At 40.6% G+C, this 23,277-nt stretch overlaps 1 protein-coding gene across 4 annotated transcripts in view; it reads right to left on the bottom strand.

The window, feature by feature from the left end:
• Positions 1-23,277, bottom strand: part of Cacna2d3 (calcium voltage-gated channel auxiliary subunit alpha2delta 3) — a 903,262-nt gene that overhangs the window by 307,109 nt on the left and 572,876 nt on the right. For all 4 annotated transcript variants that reach the window (XM_074043965.1, XM_074043966.1, XM_074043967.1 and 1 more), the window contains one exon: positions 6,694-6,772. In XM_074043965.1, coding sequence (XP_073900066.1) covers positions 6,694-6,772 — 79 coding nt within the window. The remainder of the gene's footprint in view (positions 1-6,693; positions 6,773-23,277) is intronic.

Below are 23,277 nucleotides of genomic sequence, written 5' to 3'. Positions count from 1 at the left end.
ACCACCTATTACAAATGGTCTGCTCATTTTTCTACATAACATCAATTTATTTACCTTATTCACTTACAGCGTTCCTTCTGTGAACTCTGAGTTACAACTGCTCAATGTGATAAACCATATGCAGCCTGATGCTTCGTATTCCTCAGAATTTACTGCCCCACTTCAATGTGACCTGGAGTCCCTTATCTAAGAACTGCCTTGACATGAGACACTCCACTGACAAATCATTCAATCCTTCACTTTATAGTGACATCAGATCCAAAAGCTCCCTAAGTCTGTCTTTGTTGTGCAGACCCTGCTGCATATTTCACATGGTGAGGTCCTTGTTCTACCTTTGTTGTGATGGTGATACTTCCCTTAAAATCCTTCCACAGACTGTTCCCCTCTTCAGAAAGGCAGGCCAAAAACCAGAGAGAACTGTGTCCTGAGTTTAGTCATCACAGGCCCCGAGGTGGGAATGAGATTCATGACAGTAGAGAAGTTGATGGTGAGAATGAGCTGTTTTTCAGGCTCTACAGAATAATATTCTTAGAAGACTCTCCCAGGGTACTATTTTGTCTTCTTCATCCCCATCAGCATCACACACACACACACACAACTGAAAAAACTCGTATTTATGTAGAAAGATGTGATAAACAGCTTTCTACCGCTATGTGTTTTTTGAACAAGAAAGAGGTCTGCTGAGCCCTGAGAGTCAAAGAGCACATATCCATATCCATGGAGTTGGGATGAACCAACCAGAGAAAGAATAACAATCAGGGCCACTATGGACTTGGTGGAAAAAAGGATAGGACTCTTGAGGGAAGCCAGAAGAGTTAACTTGCACTTCAGATTTAGGCACGAGTATATTTCCTTGAGAGTATTAATGAATTTTATTTTCTAATCCCATGTTAGAAACAAAATAAAAAGAAGAAGCTAATTTAAAGATACATGCTGGGGTGTTAGTTCTCAGGTCCATGGCTGGGTTCCCACCACATCTCACTAGCTTCCAGCTGACCTCGTCTCTTAAAAAGCCTTGGTGTTCCCAATTGTCAAATGTCCAGAACTGGTCCACATGGTGATTAATGTTGAGATGGTGTCAATGTGAGATGTGTCAGAACACACAGACTGGGGATAAATCCAAGCTCCAGTATTTATTAGCTATGACACTTCAAAGTATTTTCTCACCCTTAATTTTCTTTTCTTAGATTATCTCACATTACAGGAGACACCTGAGTCCTCCATTAAGCACAACTTTCTTCTATCCAAAGACAGGCAGTCACTTATCCTGCCATCTCAGGTTAGGACTTGGGGCACATGGAACTGAGTCCTCACTTTCCCATCTGCTAGTTAGTAACCTGGAGCAAGGTGCTAGTCCCTCGTAGCCTTAGGTGCTAGTTTCTGTCTCTGTAACTAAAGATAATTGTAACATACACCTCCTGGTGCTTTTATGAAGATCCTTAGAGGTACAACATAAACGTACTTTGTACCTTGTCTGGCACTTAGTAAGCAGTTTGTCATCCTTAGTTGCCATTAACAACAGCAGTAGCAATGGCATCTTTATCTTCAACACATTCAAATCCTCATGTTCTAAGGAACATAACCAAAGAACTACAAAAAGATATCTCAATATTATCATTTTGACCTTCTTTTACCTGCCCTGAAATAGCAAAATGTTTATTTTTGCTTTTGTTTTTGTATTTTGTGGTGCTAGATTTTGAACCTAGGGCTCTCTGCATTCTAGGCAAGTGCTCTACCTCTGAGTTACATCCCCAGCCCTTAGTTTTTTGAGACAGGGTCTCACTATGTAGCCCAGGATGCCCTCAAATTTGCAATTCTTCTGCCACTGCCTCTTTAGTGTCATGATTACAAATGTGTGCCACTATAGTGACTTTAACAAAATATTTTAACTGCTACTTTTCTTCTACTCCCACCTGCAACAATTCTGCTCCCATAATAAACCTGAAACTATTTGGTGGTGGGGGTGTGTAACACTTGGAGAGGTATAGTGACATTAAGAAATTTTTTATTGGAAAATGATTGGGGGCCTGGACTCCCAAGGAAGGCTCAGACCACTAGCTCTCTTTCAAATAAGGAGAAAATGACCTTTAACGCATTAAAAAGAGATAAGTTAAGCAGACAACCAAGAGAGACACATGAGGCATTTCCATTAAACCTAATAATAATGACTGATTGGTTGAGAACCCAAACATGGAGCACCTTCTTTATTTGCACAGCTGGAAAACACTCCATTAACCACAAGTTTTGAAGGAGAATCTGCCAATGCTTACTTAAAATCTTGGCACATTGAACATTAGAGAAGGTCATCACGGCTTTATGGACTATCTAGACTAGTCAGGCCCTCTTTCCTGTTTTCCCAGTTTACTTCTTTATACAATGTTGTGAATGCAGCACTTTTAAATTCCACAAGCCATTCTGCAGTAGCAGGGATTGTTTTAATGTATTTAAAATGGCATGTTGCTTTGCCTCATTAGGGCTTGTTCCCTCAAGATAGGACCTACTTATGCATAAAATGAAACAAACCAGTGGGCTCCAGGACTGTCTGGACTTTGTTAGTAGATTGAAGGAGGCAGAGAACCACTAAGGGCTATGAATAGCCCCCAGACATCCATTTCTAGGGGAAAGTGTCTGAGGTCCATTGGCTAAGAATTTGTTTCCATTGCTATCAGATTTCTAAGAAAGAAGTTCTGATTAGATACTGATAGATACTGGATCCTTGACCACTGACCATGGTCCTTGCTCCTTCCCAGGGTCACTCTGTGGTCAGGCTGCTCAATCAGTCAACGGGCTTCTCCTTGGCATTTGCCTGGGTCTGCTTTGGTCCCTGAATGCTGATTCTTCATTTCAGTGAAGAACTTGCCTGAGTCAGGGTGAAAAAATGTAAGGGGGGTGGGCTTTGGACCTCATGTCACTTGAGATGAAAAATGTTATGCTGCCTTTATACTATAACAGTCTGAGACTATAAACAATGATTTAATTAATGACCATAGACGGGTACTTGCTCACCGATGTTACGTGGACGGAAACCCCATGACTGACGCAACCTGAAGCCAGTGTTTACATGGGCACAAATGACTGGAACCTAACATTTTGATGGAAAGTGCTATTTTGAAGAGAGGCAAACAATGACATTTAATTCCCAAAGCCCTTCAGAAGAAAAGCAGAGTCAGGAAGGAGAAACTATTCGGATAGGCTGTCTGTGGTAGGGAAGGAAATAACTGGACTTGAACAGGAAGAGTAGCCATATTGTGGAATGTGACAGTCCATCCAGCTGAGCAGTTACTATTACCTCCTTGGATTTTCTGAGTTGCTATACTCAGAATTTATAAATCTTAAAGGCTATATTCTATAGCCAGGCCCTAATTGTCTTCAAAAGGAAATCTCAAACATTCTTTTAAACAATGACTAAAACTAAATTATGGTGCAGTATGAGTTGATTAAGACAGTACTTAAATTTGAGTTTTCATCAGCTGGACACAGACAGTGGTAAAAACAACAACCCATGACTAAATGCATACTAGCTAATGGGAAGAACTGCAATCTGGTGTGGCAGGAATAACAATAAAATTTTTAAAAAATTTAAAAATGGAAAGGAACTGTTTTCCAAGACCACAGGATAAAGGAAAAAATGAAGAAAGGACAGCTCACTCAATGTTTTCAAATGCCAACAAAGTTCCCAAATGTACAGAAAGGCCGCTTCACTTGGAGGATATCTGGGATCTCCTCCATTTCCCTCACCCAAGCCTACATTGCTTCCATGTAGAACATCTGAAACGAGGCCAAACACATTCCTCTGAGACAAGCAAATTACTGATACCTTTTCATGAGGCAGGCCAGCCAACAAACTAAAATAATTGTAGAATGTGTTATTTTAGATCTTCAATGAAGTGTTAAAGACCCCCTACATAGCCCTTCATTTTTGAGATGAGGAAATTGATACTTGCTTAAAAGACTGTTCCAAATAGAAGCAGAAAATTAAAGACAAAGCCAGGCAAAGAGAAAGTTGGGTACAGGTTTATTTGCTTGGCTGTTAGAATTTCCCACTTCCTTACTCACAGTGAGCACCTCAGTTTATGAATTTTTCTTTGTGGGCTTACCCCTGCTCACACCTGATCAGTACTGTCAAAGTTAGGTGTCATAATTTTTTCTGAGGGTGGTGATGGGGATTAGAAGTCAGGATCTAGATTTTCTGGTCAGTTTCAAGTGGAGTAGACATCAGTTCTCCTTTCCTATATCACATCTTGCCCACACTAATGCATTGTGAGTTGGATGGGTATATACAGGGTAGGGTAACCATTTCTGGCCTGTGTACATACCACTGCCGGGAAGGTCTATCTACAGAGAAGAAGAATGCCATGTACATGTAAAGAAAAACCAAAAAGGAAAAGAAAAACAAAAATATCTCTCCCTAGTCTTTCATGAGACCCAACCCTTCCCTTCCCACTCAGGATTCTGAGTCACTCCCCTCTTTTTCCAAAACACTTCATTTTTTTTTAATTGCAGGGATAAACTTTGGTTACTTGCAACTAAAATAACTTTTTCTTAAGTCACCAAAACTGCAGCTAAGACCTGAAAACCTTTCATTGAGTCTCCTTTCTTCTTCTGAAGTCCAAACACTAAAACTTTTGTAACAATGGCTTAGGAAACCAATAACAGAACAGACAACCTAAATCCATCAATACTAACTACTATGCAAAAGGACTTGCCTTCCTTTATTAATATTTATAGTTAATTTATGTATTTTTCCAATATCTAAGAAGGATCTTCTCTGAGTAAGTAAGTAAGGCTGGGTGCTGCCAGGGCAGTTAAGATGAAGTCATAACCTGTGACTGCTCTCCTGGAACCTGTAGTCTCAGAGCAGAGACAAGGCAAGAGAAACAAGACAGGTCCACAGCTCACATAACACAAAGGGATAATTTGGGGCACTTATTTGTCAGGCACTGAGTTACTAGTTTTACTTTTCATGCCTACAACACATGTATTGAGCAAACATTGTCACTACCCTTCTTTTGTTAGTGACATAACTCAGACCTACTCAGATAGGTTGGTGGATGATAGAGGCTAGATTTGAAATCCAAGAGTCAGGACTCTACTGCCTATTTGCTTGCTGTGCTTTGCCCTCTTGGCCTTCTAGAAAAATGAAAGGGAGCCCTTCCTAAATTGTGAGTCCTATTATTTCCCTTCCTGCTGTTTTTAAAACATTGTTTCTGACACACCACAGGAAATCAGTAATCAATTAAACTTATAAATACAAAAGTCTAACAGTGATTGAGCACTTATGACCCAGCACTGAATTACTGAGCCTAGTATGTACCATTTTATTAGTCCTTATATTTAATAAGAATCACAGGAAGAACTGGACACATTTAAGTTAGAGAAGAGGAATAAATTAAAGAGATCTATTGTTCAAGATGGTGACTGTAATTAACAACAATGTGTTATATACTTGAAAACTGCTGAGAATAGATTACCACAAACAAATGAGAGCTGTGTGAGGCAACACATATATTAACTACCTTGATTTGGCCAGCTCATAATGTATCTATATTTCAAAATAACATGATGTACACCATAAATATATACAATTTTTATTTGCCAATTTAAAAAAATCAAAAGAAGAACTATTACTACCACTTCTGTTTTGAATATTAGAAATCTGGGGCAAGTTAAGTAACTTAATTAGTTGTGTGGGCAAAGCTATGCCACGGAAACCTGTCAAACCAGAAGTCTCCACGACGTATACCATGTATTCTTTGTGAGCTGGCAGATAGCTGGGGTACAGTGAAAGGCATCTGCTCCATGTGATCACTCAGGGACCCAGGTTGAGGAAGGGTGCTACATCCCAAGACTATGCCATCTGAAATATGGAGCCTGCGTACTCACAGGATCAGAACAGTGTGGACACCCCACACCAACTCCTCTATGCTTTAGCCCAGAAATTATTCAGGTTGGGTTCTCTTTACTTTCTACTACCTAGAACCAGTGTTGAGTCCTGTCTACCTGCAAGGGGGCTAGGAATGGTAAAAGAACATGGATATTTGGGATCCGGTAAAGGTCTCCACCATGGTAATTCTCTCAAGATTACTGAGCTACTAAGTAGCAGAGTGAACAAGCTTAACTATGCCCTCATAATTTATAAATGTTTTTGGGAGGAGTTGTTATATTTATCTGTTAATAATCAAGTATAAATAGATTTTATGTTAGACTTCATAGCCTCCTTGCATATTCTCACTCATATATGGAAGCTAAAAAAAAAGTGATCTCATAGAAGTGAAGAGTAGAATATTAGTTATTAGAGGCTGGGAAAGATAGGCAGGAATATAGAAGGGTTGGTTAACAGGTATAAAATATACTTAGATAGGAAGATTAAGTTCTAGTATTTTATAGCACAGCAGAGTAACTATACTTAATTTTTTGCATATTTCAAAACAGCTAGAAGAGAGGACTTTGAATGTCCCCAAAACAAAGAAATGATAAATCTTTGTGGTGATGGATATGCTAATTAGCCCAATTTGATAATCGCACATAATATACATGTGTTAAAATATCACACACCAAGAATAGATGCAATTACTATTTGTCAATTAAAAATGGAAGCCTTTCTCTTAGAGCTCTCTCCTTTCTCATGTCTAATCATAATTCTGCAAATCCAAGAGACAGTAATTCAGAATGGAGCTTGTCAGGGCCACCCACCTTTGTTGGCACAGGCCATCCATTTGAGGTTGTCTGCAAAAGCCGCTTCTCGTCCAATGAGGTATGTAAAGATGCGAACCTGAAAGGAAGACAAACACAGGGTGAGTGGTACCCACTTCTCCCCATCCTGTGCAGACCACATACATGCTTCACACACATGTGCTTTACCTCTTTAATGCTCCGTGCTTCCCATCTGAAGGAACATATTTAAGACATTTGAAGTACAGTGAGCTACAAATATATTCAGAACTAAGGCCTTTGATCTTTGAAGCCATATGGCACTGGTGGTAGTTGTTTTTCGGTGTGCAACTCAGGACAGAAGAGAATGACTTGAAATGGGAGACGGGCAGCATCACGTGCCTGGGTTTGCTCCAAATGTGGACAAGGATCATCCATCCAGTTCTAGACCAAATCCCCAACCATGTTCCTCATTCCCACAGGAAACTCAGTGTGCTCTTCTTGAGAATAAAAGCACTATTGAAAGACCCTCAACATTTTCCCCCAACAGGGAACACAGGCTGCAGACACTCCCTTACCATCTGCAGGGGCTGGCATGATTTTAGAAGGTAATTAACTGGGACGAGATGCACAGCCTGTGGCCAAGAGACTGAGGGGGACTGTCTCTAGTTCCTCTAAGCTTTTAGCTCTCACAGGGCTGGCAACACATGTAAAAACTCTGGCTCTCTCGTTTTCTATTGCTCTCTCAACTTTCATGAGGCCACAGTTCCTGAAACAAAGTACTGCCCACCTCCCCAAGTGGTACATGATGGTTAGACAAAAAAGATAAAGAATTAAAAGGATAACAGAAGAAGTGAATATGAACAAAGTGCTTATGTACATACATGGAATCATCACAACAGACACACTGTAAAATTTTTAAAAGGATTACACCTTTTATTCAAATTTAAACTATGTGGGTTAATACTATGCAGTCCAAGTTAATCCCTCCTGATTGGCCAAGTATAGCCCTTTGGCCACTTCTTTGGGACTAAGCTCAACAAAAACATGGCATTAGAGGGATGATGCCCACTGCACAGCATCAAAGGCTTTACCAGCCAATGTCACCACAGCTTAGCCAGCATGGTGGGTCACAACCGCCTTTGCCCCTCCAGTGCCTTGTCTACAGTTGTGCTTAACTAGTGTCTGTGGAGTTAGGTTTAGGAGTCTGATTTCCTCCACCAGACTCTCCTTTTGTGGAGAAAAAGAAAGGAACATGTCTCTTTCACCTGACTCTGTTCTCATGGAGCATAGGACTTGGCACATCACAACTCAATACATGAATGAATAGAAATATACAAAGGCTTATAACTGGTTGGAAAATGAAGATTTTGCTTTGATTCCGAATATCTTCTAATATGGGCATTGTAACAGGAAGGCTTTAGGTGATGGTCTACTCCTAACTTGGAGCGATGTCTAAATGCACACTATGGTAGCAATCTCAATCTGTCCCTCTCTGTTAAATAAGGAGTCATTCAGTTCCTCATAGCTCCTACGTAGGGGCTTCTTGGGTGAATGAGCCAGGGACAGACTTTTGCCTCTTTTCACTCCCTAGGTCTTTTCCATGTCATTCCTACAGGAGTCACATTTTGGAGCAAGGGTATGACTCTTAAACAGTTGGGATATCCTGGCCTCTCTTGGAAAAACTAAAAAACAAAGATCTAACTTCATATGCACAAAAAATGGTTACCACTGACCCCATCCTCCCCACATATACATAGAACTGCTTTCCCTCTTCACTGTACCGGCCTGGCTGTCTGGGTTCAGTTGAGCAGCTCTGATTAGGGGGAAACTGTGCACCAGTTAAGTAAAAGGATTTAATTTAATCAAGGTCTAATTTCATGAGACCTGGGAATAGCACTGAGGTCTCCTCTCAACTTCCTGGAGATGCTGGCTTTGTCAAAACAAATGATTCAAACCACCTCTAAGCCCACAGGAGCCAAGACTGGAGTCCAGTCTCTTGAGATCTGACCAATGTTTTTTCAGAAATCCTGTCTATAATTTCAAATTTAAGCTCTATAAAGGGAAAATATTAGACTGATAAAAATTTGCATCCCCATTGTTTCTTAGCCAAGCAAGAAAGCAAAAGAGATAGCTCTTAGGCTATGAACCCATATCCTAAGCCATACTTTGGAGGCAAAGACCCAAGACAAAGAATCCCAAAGATAGCTGTGTGTGCCAGCTTGCTCTGCTGTCCAGATGAAGAAGCTTAGTATAAACAATTCTCTCTTGGAGGCACGGTTAAAACCTCAGAACAATGCTTTGAATCACTGGCAAAATTTTCTACAATTTCTGATTTAAAATATGGCAACCAACTTGGAAAACCAGTAGGATCGTGCCAAACTTCAGATCAGACATGATTGCTCAAGAATTGTGCTAACAACAGCCACAGTAATGAAAACTATGATCCCCTACCATCACCAACAATATAGTTTCTACAATCAGCACCATCCTATGGGTTAGGTACTATGGAAGGGATTTATAGGCATTATATTTGTTTTGTTGGTTTATATTTTTACTTGATTGCTTATGAAAGAAAATCAGAGTTATGTTCAATATTTCCATTTATGTGTAATCTTTGGCTCCCAGTAGACTGACCTCCTTATCTGATAGAAATAGTATGGAAATGACTTGCTGCATATCTGTCTATAAAATAAACATAATCAAAAGATATTGGGTTTATGCCGTGCATTTTTCACAAAAAGAAAAGGAAAGGGATTTTACTTCAAAGCGCAAAATATTTTGGAGAGCAATTTAATAATATCTATAGCATTTTATAGTTGTAATTTTTCTGGTCCAGTAATTCTACCTCTAGGTATTTATCTCATAGCTAGTATTATAGATACAATACACGAGACTAACAGCTAAGATGACAAAGACTTTTGAAGAGTGCATGTCTTCTGGAAGCCCTACAATTCATATAAGACATTTTTACAAATAAACCATGAAAAAAGTATAAGGATATTATTATAATGGTTAAAAATTAAATCCTAATTGATAGTTGATTAGCTAAAAATTTAGGACACATTCAAGTAGTGGGATATCACACAGCTGTATACTCAACCCTTATGAACTGGTAAAGGGAAAAAAGAAAGTCATAGAATATTAAGTAGCATACAGTCCTATTTTTTCTAAAGAAGACTCACTTTTTACTTCATATAAAGTTTTATATCATTTGAATGACTTTGCAAATAAGCAAGTATTGCTTTAATAATAAAAGCTCATTTTAAATGAGAAGAAAGTAATGACACTGTAATTTCTCTAACAACTCTGTATGGACATAGAAAACGTATGCATAGCAGTGAAAATCAAACACAAAATGACATGAAGTCCTGGTCTTGCCCACTCCAGTGAAGGCCACCTTACTCTACTGCTCATATAGCTGAGTGCAAAACCACCACTATGAGTAACACAAACTGTTCTTCATTTCCTCCCTTAACAGAGTCTATAACCTGATGGTTTTATTTCCACCAACTGAATGTTTCTTTCCCAAGGAGTGCCACCAAACCAACTTTCACTGGTTTGCTTTGAGCCTAGCTGTTTTTCTGATGTGGCAAGGAGCCGTAGTGGAGCCAGATCTTAGGTAGTCCTGAAAGCCAAGTGTACAGCACAGACAATCATGAGCAAGAGCCACAGCACAGCGTAGGCTAGCACACCCTGGAAAGTCAGGCTTTTATGCACCTCATTCTCAGGCACAGAGGCATCACTATCATCCACACAGCTCAAAGGCAGGGGTAAAAACTGTCTGCATCCATCAGTTCAGTTAGCCTCCCCATTTAAGTTTGGATGGTCTTTCAATGTTCTATAAACCCAAATAAGCTTAATAAAATGTTTGGATGTAGACTTTCAAAGTTCAAAGTCATGTCCTTCAATCCACTTAGTATAAAATTTCCCAAAGGAAACAAACAAAAAAACTCAATCCAGTTTTTCCAAAAAGCAGATTATGCTTCTTACTCATGTAGATGAATCCATCAGAAACTCAGAGGGCGCCATTCCTCTCCAACTTTGGCGAACACAGATGGGATGAGCTTGCCAAGTTCATGAATCAGATGCTCTCATTTTTTCAGCCATTGAAATAAAGGAAGTGGCTGTGAGTAGGATTCTAACCATGCCAATGTACAGGCTGCTGCCACCTGCATGGTTGCCTGCAACAACCACGGAAAGGAGCAGCTCATCACCTGTCTGTCACCTGTCACTTCTGAGTGGCTACTGTATGCTGGGGACTGTTCCATGAGTATAAAATAAACTGCCCTCATGCAGTTTACACTTTCTGTGGAGTGGAACAGTAAGAAATAGCAAATTCATATATAACATTCATGCATTTGTTGGATTAAAGGCTTGTGAAGAAAACAAAACAGGGTAAGATGATGGAGAGTGATGAGAGCTGCTGTATTAAAAAGAGAGGAAGGGAAAGTCATCCTGATAAGATGATATTGGAGCAGGGACCTGGAGAGAAGGGCTGTGGGGCAGAGGAGACAAGTCATAAGGCTCCTGGGGAATAATGTTTGAGGTGAAGGGAACAAAAGGTATAGTCATTGAGATAGAGATGCGTGAAGTGATACTAAAGAGGCCAGTGTGGATGAAGTAGCATCACCCAGGAGAGGCTGCATGGGGCTGAAATTGGAGGAATAATGGGTCAGACCCCATGGACCCTGTGGGCCACTGTTAGAGCATGAGCTTTTTTGTTGATATTATTACAGCAAGAGCAGAACTGAGTAGAAAACTGGCATGGAGTGACACATAATGTAAAAGGGTCATCCTGACTGCACTGTGGGCCATAAGCCACAGATAGTTGTGCTCAAACTGATTGTCCACTAGATTTTCCTAATGTTCTTGAAATCTGATCATCTGGGTCCCACTGAGAACAATTCAATCAAAACCTCTGGAAGTAGGCCCAACTTTCAATCTCCCCAGGGAGAGTCTACTGTGCAGCCAAGTTTAAGAACCATAGCCATAGAGATACAAGGGTTTATTTTATTTATTTATTTATTTAATTATTCATATGTGCATACAAGGCTTGAGTCATTTCTCCCCCCTGCCCCCACCCCCTTCCTTACCACCCACTCTGCCCCCTCACTCTCCCCCCCACCCCCTCAATACCCAGCAGAAACTATTTTGCCCTTATTTCTAATTTTGTTGTAGAGAGAGTATAAGCTATAATAGGAAGGAACAAGGGTTTTTGCTGGTTGAGATAAGGATAGCTATACAGGGAGTTGACTCACATTAATTTCCTGTGTGTGTGTGTTACCTTCTAGATTAATTCTTTTTGATCTCACCTTTTCTCTAGTTCCTGGTCCCCTTTTCCTATTGGCCTCAGTTGCTTTTAAGGTATCTGCTTTAGTTTCCCTGCGTTAAGGGGAACAAATGCTAGCTAATTTTTTAGGTGTCTTACCTATCCTCACTCCTCCCTTGTGTGCTAAGCTTTTATCATGTGCTCAAAGTCCAATCCCATTGTTGTGTTTGCCCTTGATCTAATGTCCACATATGAGGGAGAACATATGATTTTTGGTCTTTTGGGCCAGGCTAACCTCACTCAGAATGATGTTCTCCAATTCCATCCATTTACCAGCGAATGACAACATTTCATTCTTCTTCATGGCTGCATAAAATTCCATTGTGTATAGATACCACATTTTCTTAATCCATTCGTCAGTGGTGGGGCATCTTGGCTGTTTCCATAACTTGGCTATTGTGAATTGTGCCGCAATAAACATGGGTGTGCAGGTGCCTCTGGAATAACCTGTGTCACAGTCTTTTGGGTATATCCCCAAGAGTGGTATTGCTGGATCAAATGGTACATCAATGTTTAGCTTTTTAAGTAGCCTCCAAATTTTTTTCCAGACTGGTTGTACTAGTTTACATTCCCACCAACAGTGTAAGAGGGTTCCTTTTTCCCCGCATCCTCACCAACACCTGTTGGTGGTGGTGTTGCTAATGATGGCTATTCTAACAGGGGTGAGGTGGAATCTTAGTGTGGTTTTAATGTGCATTTCCTTTATTGCTAGAGATGGTGAGTATTTTTTCATGTGTTTTTTGGCCATTTGAATTTCTTCTTTTGAGAAAGTTCTGTTTAGTTCTCTTGCCCATTTCTTTATTGGTTCATTAGTTTTGGGAGAATTTAGTTTTTTAAGTTCCCTATATATTCTGGTTATCAGTCCTTTGTCTGATGTATAGTTGGCAAATATTTTCTCCCACTCTGTGGGTGTTCTCTTCAGTTTAGAGACCATTTCTTTTGATGAACAGGAGCTTTTTAGCTTTATGAGGTCCCAATTATCTATGCTATCTCTTAGTTGCTGTGCTGCTGGGGTTTCGTTGAGAAAGTTCTTACCTATGCCTACTAACTCCAGAGTATTTCCTACTCTTTCCTGTATCAACTTTAGAGTTTGTGGTCTGATATTAAGATCCTTGATCCATTTTGAGTTAATATTGGGAGATACAAGGGTTTAATAAGAGATACCAAGCAGGAGGCCATAGAGAATTTCCAGAAGAGAATGGCCATGGCTCTGGCCAGAACAGCAAGAGTTTTCAGACATCATGGAGCATTAGAACCACCAATAGACTCGAAGCACATGTTATAAAGATGGAGCCCTGGCACTCACCCTCCTTAGATTCAGGTGAAGTATGCCTGAGCACCTACTTTTTTTTTTTTTAAGTGCCAATGTGGGTGTGAAACAGAGGGTCTAAGCCAAAGAAGTTGAAGAAATACTACCAAGGAAATGAGGCCTGAGCAAAGTGGGCCTGGGAATTCAGAAATCTTTAAGAATTTTGTGCAAGCCAGTAGGTAGTTAAAAAGTAAAAGTGGAGCTGGATCAAAATGACATTTTCTTTTTGGTAGTACTAGGGTACTGAACTCAGGGCCTCACACTTGCTGGGTAGGTATTCCACCACTTGAGCTATTCCCCCACCCCCCCAGGCTTTTTTGCTTTAGTTATTTTGGGAGTAGTGTATTGAATTTATGCCTGGGATCACAGGTGCACACCACCACACCCTACTATTGTCTGAGATGAGGTTTTGAGAACTTTTTGCCCAAGCTGGCCTTGAACTGTGAGCTTCCCAATCTTTATCTCCCAAGTAGCTGAGATTACAAGCATGAGCAACTGGCACCAGGCTAAGATGACATTTTTAAAGAAGACTGTGTTACTTTAAGAGGGCAGAACGTTTCATGGATTATATGTGAAAATGATATTTTCTACAAAAATCATCCAGAATCTATGGGTGCCCACATTCATGGTTTCTAAGTTCCAATTCACTGAAGTGGCAACTTCTAGAGGCACAGGCAGGTGGAATCACCTTTATGTCTTTTCATCTGTGCAGGTCTCTTTGGACTCATATCCAACTCAATTATTCCCTAAAATACCTCTAGGATTTCTCGAAATGAATGATTTTTAGCTTTAAAAAGAAATCTCCTGATGTCTTTATATATTAAAGTTAGTTTGATGCTACTTAATATGGACATAATCTGTATCTTCACAAAAGATAATCTTAGCTAACTCCTGTTGTTATTTGCCTGTTTCTATGATTTCTGGTACAGGAAAGCCTTTCTGAATAAAATCTATAATCTCTAAGCAGATGATGAGGGCTAGAACCCAATTACTCACAAAAATGTTTCATAAATCACTGCCAATATTTGTCTTCATGAAAATGCTAGGAGAGTAAAGATGAGCTCAGAGAAGGGTGACTTCGCAGGAAACAGTTATATTGCATAGGCTGCTTTAATCTAGACGCCATCATGCTCATAATGAAAGAAGTAGCATCCTTATCCAGAAGGATGAGAGAGGCAACTTAGGTAACACTGCCCTGAGCAGCAATAAAATGGGATAAATTGAATTAGATTACAAAAGTAATAAAATTTCAACAAATGAACATCATACATCATTATGAAAAATGGACTGTCATTTTTGGGATGCTCTAAGAGTCTGCAAAATATCTTTCCTTTCAAGCACAAATGCCTGATACCTCATGTGTGGTACTGAAAATATTCCAATCCTCAATGAATTGTCATTTTTAATTTTCTGGTCAGGGTGGTGAAAGCTAAGTTTCTTGGCCATGTGTTTTGTCAAGGTAAAGGAGAGAAGTGTTTCATGGCCACCCAGAGCCTATCCCCTGGGATTGGTACAGTAGAACAAAGGAGATTACACACAACTAAACTGAGCAGTAAAAGTTAAGCTACAAGCATCATCAAAGATGCAGCTCCCTTGCCCTCATCCAAGGGCACAGCCACTCTGTTGGCCTTGACTTTCTATTGTTTGTATTTTAATGCTCTGATGTCTGGGGCCTGGCTGACCTTGGAGGGACTGCCCCTCCCAGGGAGACCTCATTCCTGGATATAGTAAAAAACATCTGCAAGTGCTACCACCCAAGGGCCCCACTAGTGCTTTCATCCAGCTCTTACATTCCCAAGCCATTAGCCACTACCCTAATAACCAAGGGGCCAGGTACTAGAAAACTAGGGACAGCCTTGCACCCCAGTGCTTGCTGAAATCATTCTCCTATTGAATCGTAACATTGCTTGCCCTGCTATACCTCTTTCTCCTCTTGGAAAACACCATAAAGGCTTCTGTCCTTTGGTTCCCTCTGTTCCTATCTCTTCTGTGCCTCTCTGTTTCCCTGTATGGTCATTCAACTTATGTTTCCTGCTTCTTGGAAACGATGAATGTGATAAACCTCTTCCTTTATGACAATCATTGCTGTGTCTGTATTAAACAAATTCTTGGCACCCTTGCAATAACTAGAAAATAAGGTCACAGGAGTTTCCAAGTGGGTCCAACACCATTCTTACAGGCTTGCCATTTTTTTTTTTCGGCAATATATATTTTTTCAGTTATAAAAATTTCCTCTTTAATCAAGGCTTAAACACAGAGTGGATTTCTCAAATAACATGGAAAGTTTCTAATACATTAAAACATAAATTTATAAGTCATCATACATACAACACCAGTAGGAAAAAATAAAACAGCAAGTTGGCACAACCCCTATAACAGCCATGGTCTGATTCTCAGATGCTCCCATTCATCTGCCAAGTGTGCTCTGCTGGATACAGTGCACTCTGTGGCTTCTGGGGTCACACTGAGCTGAGCCTGTGGCCCACAGAGCACTCATCTGGCAGAGCTGTGGTGGTGACAGCTCTACTCAAAAAGCAAACAGTTACCAGCACATTCAAACAATATATTGAACATTCCTTAAATATCAAAGTGAAAAAGAAGAATGGCTTGGCAATCTTGAGTACGTCATTGAAACCCTCTGAGCTGTGCTTCCATTACCCCTTAAAATGTGGACCGCCCATCCCTGTCACTGTGATCAACACAAGTGAGATAAGGACAGATGAAAGGACAGGTCAGAAGCAGTGAATACCAGGAAAGAGAGTCACATCCCACCTGTGTTTCAGACAACGTTCTGCAGCAAACAAAAAAAGTCACCTTCTTTCCATAAACACCTCTCTCACTATGCTCAGAGGTTTGATTGAAGAAGAAATTGACTCTCGTTTGTGAAAAAGGGGATTTTTCCTAGAGGAGGTCTTTGACAAGTAAGCACTGATGTTTGCCATTACCAAGGATAATGCGAATGACATTTCCTAACACAGAGTTAACACTAGAAGTATAATGATAACATTCTGTTAACCTTTACAAAATCCCAAGATCCACTGAAAAAATTGGCAGGAGCTACAGATTTTCTCCTCCTCTAAGAATGCTCAGTGCTACATTCGCAGTTTCAGATAAGATTCGTGAGGTTTGAGGCATGTTCTCCACCAAGTCCCTGACCCAGATTCCCTAGCAACCTTCCGATCCCAGGTTAAGAACTCTTGTCTTACATATCTCAGATTTTGCACTGTAAACTCCTCAGAAACAAACTGTGTTCTTTGGACAATCAAGAGAGGCTCTCACCTCAAATGCTCACAAGTTGAGAGAGAAGGTAATGTGTTCTTTATATGTCTACTCTGACGATTTGAGAATAAAATCTACTGGCTATCCATGATGAGATGCAGAAAAAGTCACATCAGAAATGAGTCCTCGACATGGAGGGACAAAGAGGAACCCTGAGAAAGAATAAACATTACTGTAAACCTTAGGTTTTTATGATGTATACCACATCATGGAGCCTTTGCATGACCACATTTAAAGGAGCAAGAATGGAACAGACAGGATTCCCAGGTCCTTCAGTTTGAATCCACAGAATTGAGCACAATGCATGGCACAGAGCCAACACTCAGATATTTGTTGATAGGCTAAGAAGCCAAATAAATCCCCTTCTGTGGATACTAAGACTTCTGAGACAGACACACACTGGACACACACCGACACTTGCTTCACTAGCATCAAGCTGCTAGTCATGGGGAAGCCTGGGGTTTGTGTGGCTGGGAAGCCCTCCCCCTACCTGCTTTCCTCATCCTCAGAAGATCAAGTGGTGAGAGTTATTTGTTCCCAGATATGCCCATTCCTCCACAAAGGCTTACAGAACCAATACCACAAACAAAAAGACAAACTCACATGTATAAAGCCATCAAATTAAGCAAATCAGATCAGAAAAGGTAAACTAATTGTTCCATAAACTCCTATGTTTTCCCATTGCATTTGGAATACACCATATTCCAACTTCTTGACCACAGCCCTGGGAGATACAGAAACATGACAAACCTTCTGCTTCAGGGTCCTGCATTCACCTTTCCCACTACCTGAAATGTTCCTTGCCTCCCATTTCTTGTGGCCAACTCCCTTTCACCCCAGTTCCTTGTCATGGCCTCATACTTCATGATACGCAGTACATTTTGGAGTTATTTTAATGATTTGTGTGATTACTCGAGTTATGTCTATTTCTCTTTCTGAACAGAATCAGAGGTGTTGTGAGGCAGGAGAAGGCAACTATGCCCAGCTCAGTGCCTGGGATGTCCTAGATTCTCAGTAAATATTAGTTGTCCATGTTTCCTCTGTATCTTTCATGAATTTGGAAGTCAAAAGAACTTAGCATGAAACACACCTGAATGTATTAGCATTAGAGCTGACTTGCCTGTTTTGTCACACCGATTTACTATTAATCAGCTGAAGTTTTACCTTCCCTGTGCTCAGTTCCCTTCTATTTTTTTAAACACTGAAACCCAGTGATAAAATGTCAAGAAATAAACAAAAACCTCTGGTCTTTGTTATCACTAGTTCATACTCAGAAGCCAGAAAAAGGGTATCTTATCCAAGGCCTCCTATGAATAGATGATCAGTTTCAAAATATGTTTCTTCCTGTGTCTGCCCTTGATTCTAGGTGGAAGCCAAGCAATGATTGAAGCCACTGGTGTTTAAAATAACTGTCTGCTTCAGGGATTACTGGCAGGGAAAAGACTGCATCTTAAAGTTAGTGGTATGTGTGACACTTGCTTCACCAAGGAACTTTTAGTAAAAGGCTCTCCTCCTACATTCAGTAACACTGGACTAAGGGCTTTGGGAAACAGACAACCGGGAACACAGGTTAGTAGCATATAGGGTTACAAACAGTGTAGAGAATTAGATACACCTGTTTTCAGAACCTGAGCCTTCCCCATATGAGTTGTGAGGCCTTGGGCAAGGACTTGATCTCTCAGGCTCATTTTTCTCTTTTGTAAATTGGTTAATATTACAGAATTCAAATGTAAGGGTTGTTGTTGCTGAATGAATTGAATAAAGTAAAATGTATGGACTGAGGGCTTAATGCTGCAAAAGGGAAAACAGTGAAGAAGAGAGTTCCAAAGCTGCTCCTTGTCTGGCTCCTAAAAAGAGAAAAGTAGAATAGGAAAAGGCCCTGGGGGTGTACAACTTGAAGACAAGACTTTGTTGGGGGGTGGTCACTCTGGACCTGGGAGAGAGGCTCCTTTTTCTTTAATCTTCTTCCCTCCCCTCCCCCGAGTTTGTTCCCTTTTGCCTAAGACCAAGACCCCTTGACCTTGGGTCCAAATGGATTCCTCATGATGTTTTGATTGGGATTTGAGGCAAAGCCTTCACCACCTCCCAGTAAGGAGCAGCAGGCACTTGGATAGTATTCCTCTCTCATGATCAGCACAGCAGTGGGTTATAGGTTGAGAATTTAGGGATTTGGAATTCTGCCTAAATAATTCTCAAGCTCATTAAAATCAACAGCTGTTGTGGATTCTACAACAGCACAGTTGCTTCCTCCCAAGGTTTTTGTCACTTCTATTTTCCCAACCAGTGCTCCCTGTCACTAAGAATTAGTCCAAAATAGCAGCTTCTGCTGTCACCTCACCTACTGCCTTCAGGGGTTTACTGTCATGAGAAAAGTCAAGGACTCATCAGACACCTGCAAGGGAATTGCTAAGGAAAGTGTTCATTCCATCTTACCTGTGACACGCCAAAAGGCAGGCAGGTAGCAACATGGCTCCTTGCTAAGTGGGAAGGGATAGCTTGTGCATCAGAATCACTTGTGGGTTTTTGGAAATCTATATGTGCTCATTATTGTACATTAACCTCTGTTCCTTCTGGGGGTCTCCAAAGACCCTCACTTCCACTATGGAAGCATGCCCTCCTGGCTGATAACCCTACTGTAAAGAGTCACCATTATGACACCAGGGAGTAGTGACTTCAAGTGGATGAGGCAGGAAAAAGGTCAAAGCAGCTCCTGAGGGGCTGAGGCACCATAATCTTGTTTTTGAGAAATTCTGGTGAAAACTTTACTTCTTGTTTTCAATCAGTACCCATTGTATTTTAGCCTAAGCAATGGTCAGGTTTTAATCTCTCAGATTGTGAGTCTTATAGCTGTCTAGGGTTCCCTCTTGGACACAGCAACTAGGCCAAGCAAAGGCTCCCATGCTCCAAACAGAGATCAGGTGTTTCATGGCTCCCTTGTCTTTGGCTCAGCTTTTTCCTCCCACCTGGCCTCAGTTTGCATCATTTTTCCTGTTCAATATTTTTCATCTGTCCGTCTTCCCACTTGCCCTTCCATCACCAGATCCCTGCTCCATATCAAACAACTTCTTGGATGCTGGAGACACAATATGGCAGAAAATCCCATATGGTCTCTGCCCTCTTGGAAGTTGTAAGTTCCCTGAAATACTTTTTATAGAAAGCAGGAAGGCAAAGAGATATGAAGGGAAAATATATATATTTTATGTATATTCATATACATATATGAAGAGAAAGGCCTATTGTTCTGTAATTGGCTATTCCTGACTTCTTATTTTTCTGTAATTAGCTATTCCCTTGGTTGGACTAGGCATGGGGAGTCACAACTGTAATCCCAGCTACTTGGGAGGCAGAGATGGGAGGATCGTGGTTTAATGTCAGTCCAGGCAAAAACTTAGTACAACCCTGTCTCAAAGAAAAACATGGGTATGGTGGTACACACATGTAATCCCAGCTACTCAGGAGGCAGAAATAGGAGGATCATAGTCGAAGGCCAGCACCAGGCAAAATTTGAGAACCTATTTGAAAAATAACTAAACACAAAAAGGGCAGGGTTAGGGTGTTGTGGTTCGCTCAAGTGGTAGAGTGCCTGCCTAGCAAGTGTAAGGCCCTGAATTCAATCCTCAGAACTACCAAAACAAATAAAATAGGCAGAGGTTAAAGATTTCCCTCCATTTTTTGTACTACTTCTGTCCTAATTTTGTGACATGCATTGGGGACACACACCTGTTTCACTGGCCGAGCGGCTATTGCTAGAGGCCCAGAATGTCATCTCCATAGGACTGTATGACTGCTATACTCATCCTTACCCCAAACAGCTCAGTTTCCTGAATATGATGCATGCAGCCTTGGGCTCTGTGGCCCCAGGTTGATAAAGTTCCAATTAAAAGGAGGTTCATGTAATTGCAAAGTGGTCCTTCCTTTCGTTTTCTGCACTGATGAAAGTATCCTGCACTGGTGAGAAAACTGAAGATAAAAGAATTCTTCTGAGCCCTGGCACTCTCACCAGCCCTCAAGTTTTACATGTAAAAGTACAGAAAGTGAGTAGTACTGGTCACACAAATAAGTTGGTGAAAAGGGCATGGTGACAGAGGATGACTGGAGGAATGTGTGGTCACTGGGACAAAGGATCACCCCTGACCTACAGGAGCTAACCTTCCATCCAGAGAAGAAGCTGGGTAAGAAGAATTGATGTGAGGAAGGGTCCAGAATCTGCCATAGACTGGTAACCCACTCTTTCAAAGCTTGGGTAACTTCTATTGACAACTAGCACTAAAAGTAGTCCTAATTAATGGCATTGAATAGGGGAAAAGTCTATTTGGAAGCTTCTTGTCAAACAAAATTCCCATGATTCTCATGTACTCCACCAATTCACTGGTCCAAGTCACCAACACTTTACCTAGATGAACAACTGGGCCTCTTATCTGAGCACTTTCATTACCATTCAGTTCCACAGACCTTTACAGACAGTGCCCATCTTTTGCTCAAATGAGAGCAAAGGGCTAATGAGGCCCTTCCCTTTATTCAGGATGAAACCCACAGCCTATGCTCTGACCCTTGACCTGTTCTGCAATGCTACCTCAGGTTGTCCTTCCTCATCCCAAATGCCAAATTCCTACCCACTTCCCCATTTGGCCTTTTTTTAATTGCTCTAACATCTGAAATTCTTTCTTGCCACAGGGTCTTTGTTCATGCTGGTCAAACTGCACTGCAACATGTTAACATGGCTAGCTCCTTTCCATTCTGTAAGTCCCATTATAAAACTTCCCACATCCAAAAGCCCCTTCTTCATCATTTTATCTAAGAAAAGTCCTCCTTTTATTCTCCGTATCTGCATTTTTGTGCATAGCACACGGTATGATTTATAGTGATTTTATTTGCCAGCTAGCTTAGTTCTGTTCCCTACACATACACAGGAATATAGACTTCATGGTGGAGATAGAATATTTCCTGACCCATAGCAGATCTCCTCAAATATATGCCAAATAAAAAATTAATGTGGTTATCACAGACAAAAGGTATAAGTACAGGCCAGGAGAAGGCAATCCATCATGATGCATGGAGTAAGAACATGCTAAAAGAAATAGAGGGATCAAATGAGCACCAAAGTATTAAAAGCAAGGATGCAAAAGACTGGCCCCATGCCAGGTAACAGATACAGCATGACTTCCTGGAGGTGGGCAACAGTTGAGTCAACTGAGGTTGTAAAAGGGTAGGAACCTGTCCCAGGTTACACAGCAAGTAAGTGACAGCTACTGGCCTCTTTTAAGGCATATGGGAATTCAAAACGCATGTTCTTCATTGCTACACTATGACATGAGAACACCATGAAAGGGCACAGGACATTAACCAGCAGATTATAGAAGCAGCACCTGTGGTAACAAAAACGAACAAACAAAACACAAAGAACTGTCCAACAAATATAAATAAGAATTTTGGGTATTTTTTTGTTGTCCATTTGAAAATGACATGTTAAGGACAGCAAAAGGGTTGGGAAATTGCCTTTCTGCTGGTGGGAACATAAACTGGCAGAACTTTCTGAAAATAACTTGACCACATCTACCAACTATTTAAAATGCACATAATCTTGATACAGCAATTCCACTTCCAGGAAATCAACCCAAGGAAATAATTATATAGTGTAATGGAGATTTACCACAAAGGACATATGTTGCAGCACTGTTTGTATTAGAGAAAAATGACAAGAAACTAAATCCATCATAGAGGGGAAGATATTATAATGCATTTCATCCATAAACTTTCGTGAAGCCATTGCAAATAATGGTAAAGTTAATCACTTAATGACTTAGAAAGACATTGGTAAATGAATAAAATTGGCTCCAAAATGCTATGTGGTCTGATCCCATTTTTTAAAAAGTATACATGTGTGGGAAAAACATGGAAAGTATCTAATGCCATAATCTCTGGAGGTTGGATAACAGGTGATATTTCTGTCCTAGGATCTAGTTTTTCTTTTTTTTTTTTTGTAAACAAATATTCTACAATTAGCTTCTAAAACTTTTTTATAAGAAAAATACTTGGGGGGCAGTACTGGGGTTTGAACTCAGGGCCTTGTGCTTGTTTAGGCAGGTGCTCTACCACTTGAGTTATACCCCCAGCCCTTCTTGCTTTAGTTAGTTTCCAATTAGTTTCATGTTTATGTATGGGCTGATCTGGATCACAATCCTCCTATTTACACTTCCCACATAGCTGGCCTGACAGGCACATGCCACCATGCCCAGCTTTTTACTGGTTGAGCTGGAGTCTTGCTAACTTTTTGCCTGGGCTGACCTTGAACTATCATCCTCCCAGTCTCTATCTCCAGAGTAGCTAGGAATACAGTTGTGAGTCACCACTCTCAGTAAGAAAACTATTCTCTTTTAGGAAAAGAGAAATCTCCATTCAGTTACACTCAACAAATATTCACAGGGCATCTACTATGTGTCAGGCTCTGTGCAAGTCACTAAGAGTATAATGGTGATCAATCCCTTATTCCACACAGATGACATGCAGATAGGAAGATGCACCACTGAGGGCTAACTACAAATACATAGGAATAGAAGCACAGATTACAGATGATATGCTACTAAACAAGTGTCATAAGGATGTTCTGCTGCAAATTAATTAGAAGCAGTATTATCCCATAGTTCACCAACAAAGGATTATGCCAATAGCTATGGAAAAGACTGTCCAGAGTTCCTGAGAAAAGACA

The sequence above is a fragment of the Castor canadensis genome, chromosome 10, assembly GCF_047511655.1.
Source record: "Castor canadensis chromosome 10, mCasCan1.hap1v2, whole genome shotgun sequence".
Lineage (NCBI taxonomy): Eukaryota > Metazoa > Chordata > Mammalia > Rodentia > Castoridae > Castor > Castor canadensis.
The sequence above is the reverse complement of the archived record's forward strand: the minus strand, read 5'-3'. Positions and strand labels throughout refer to the sequence as shown.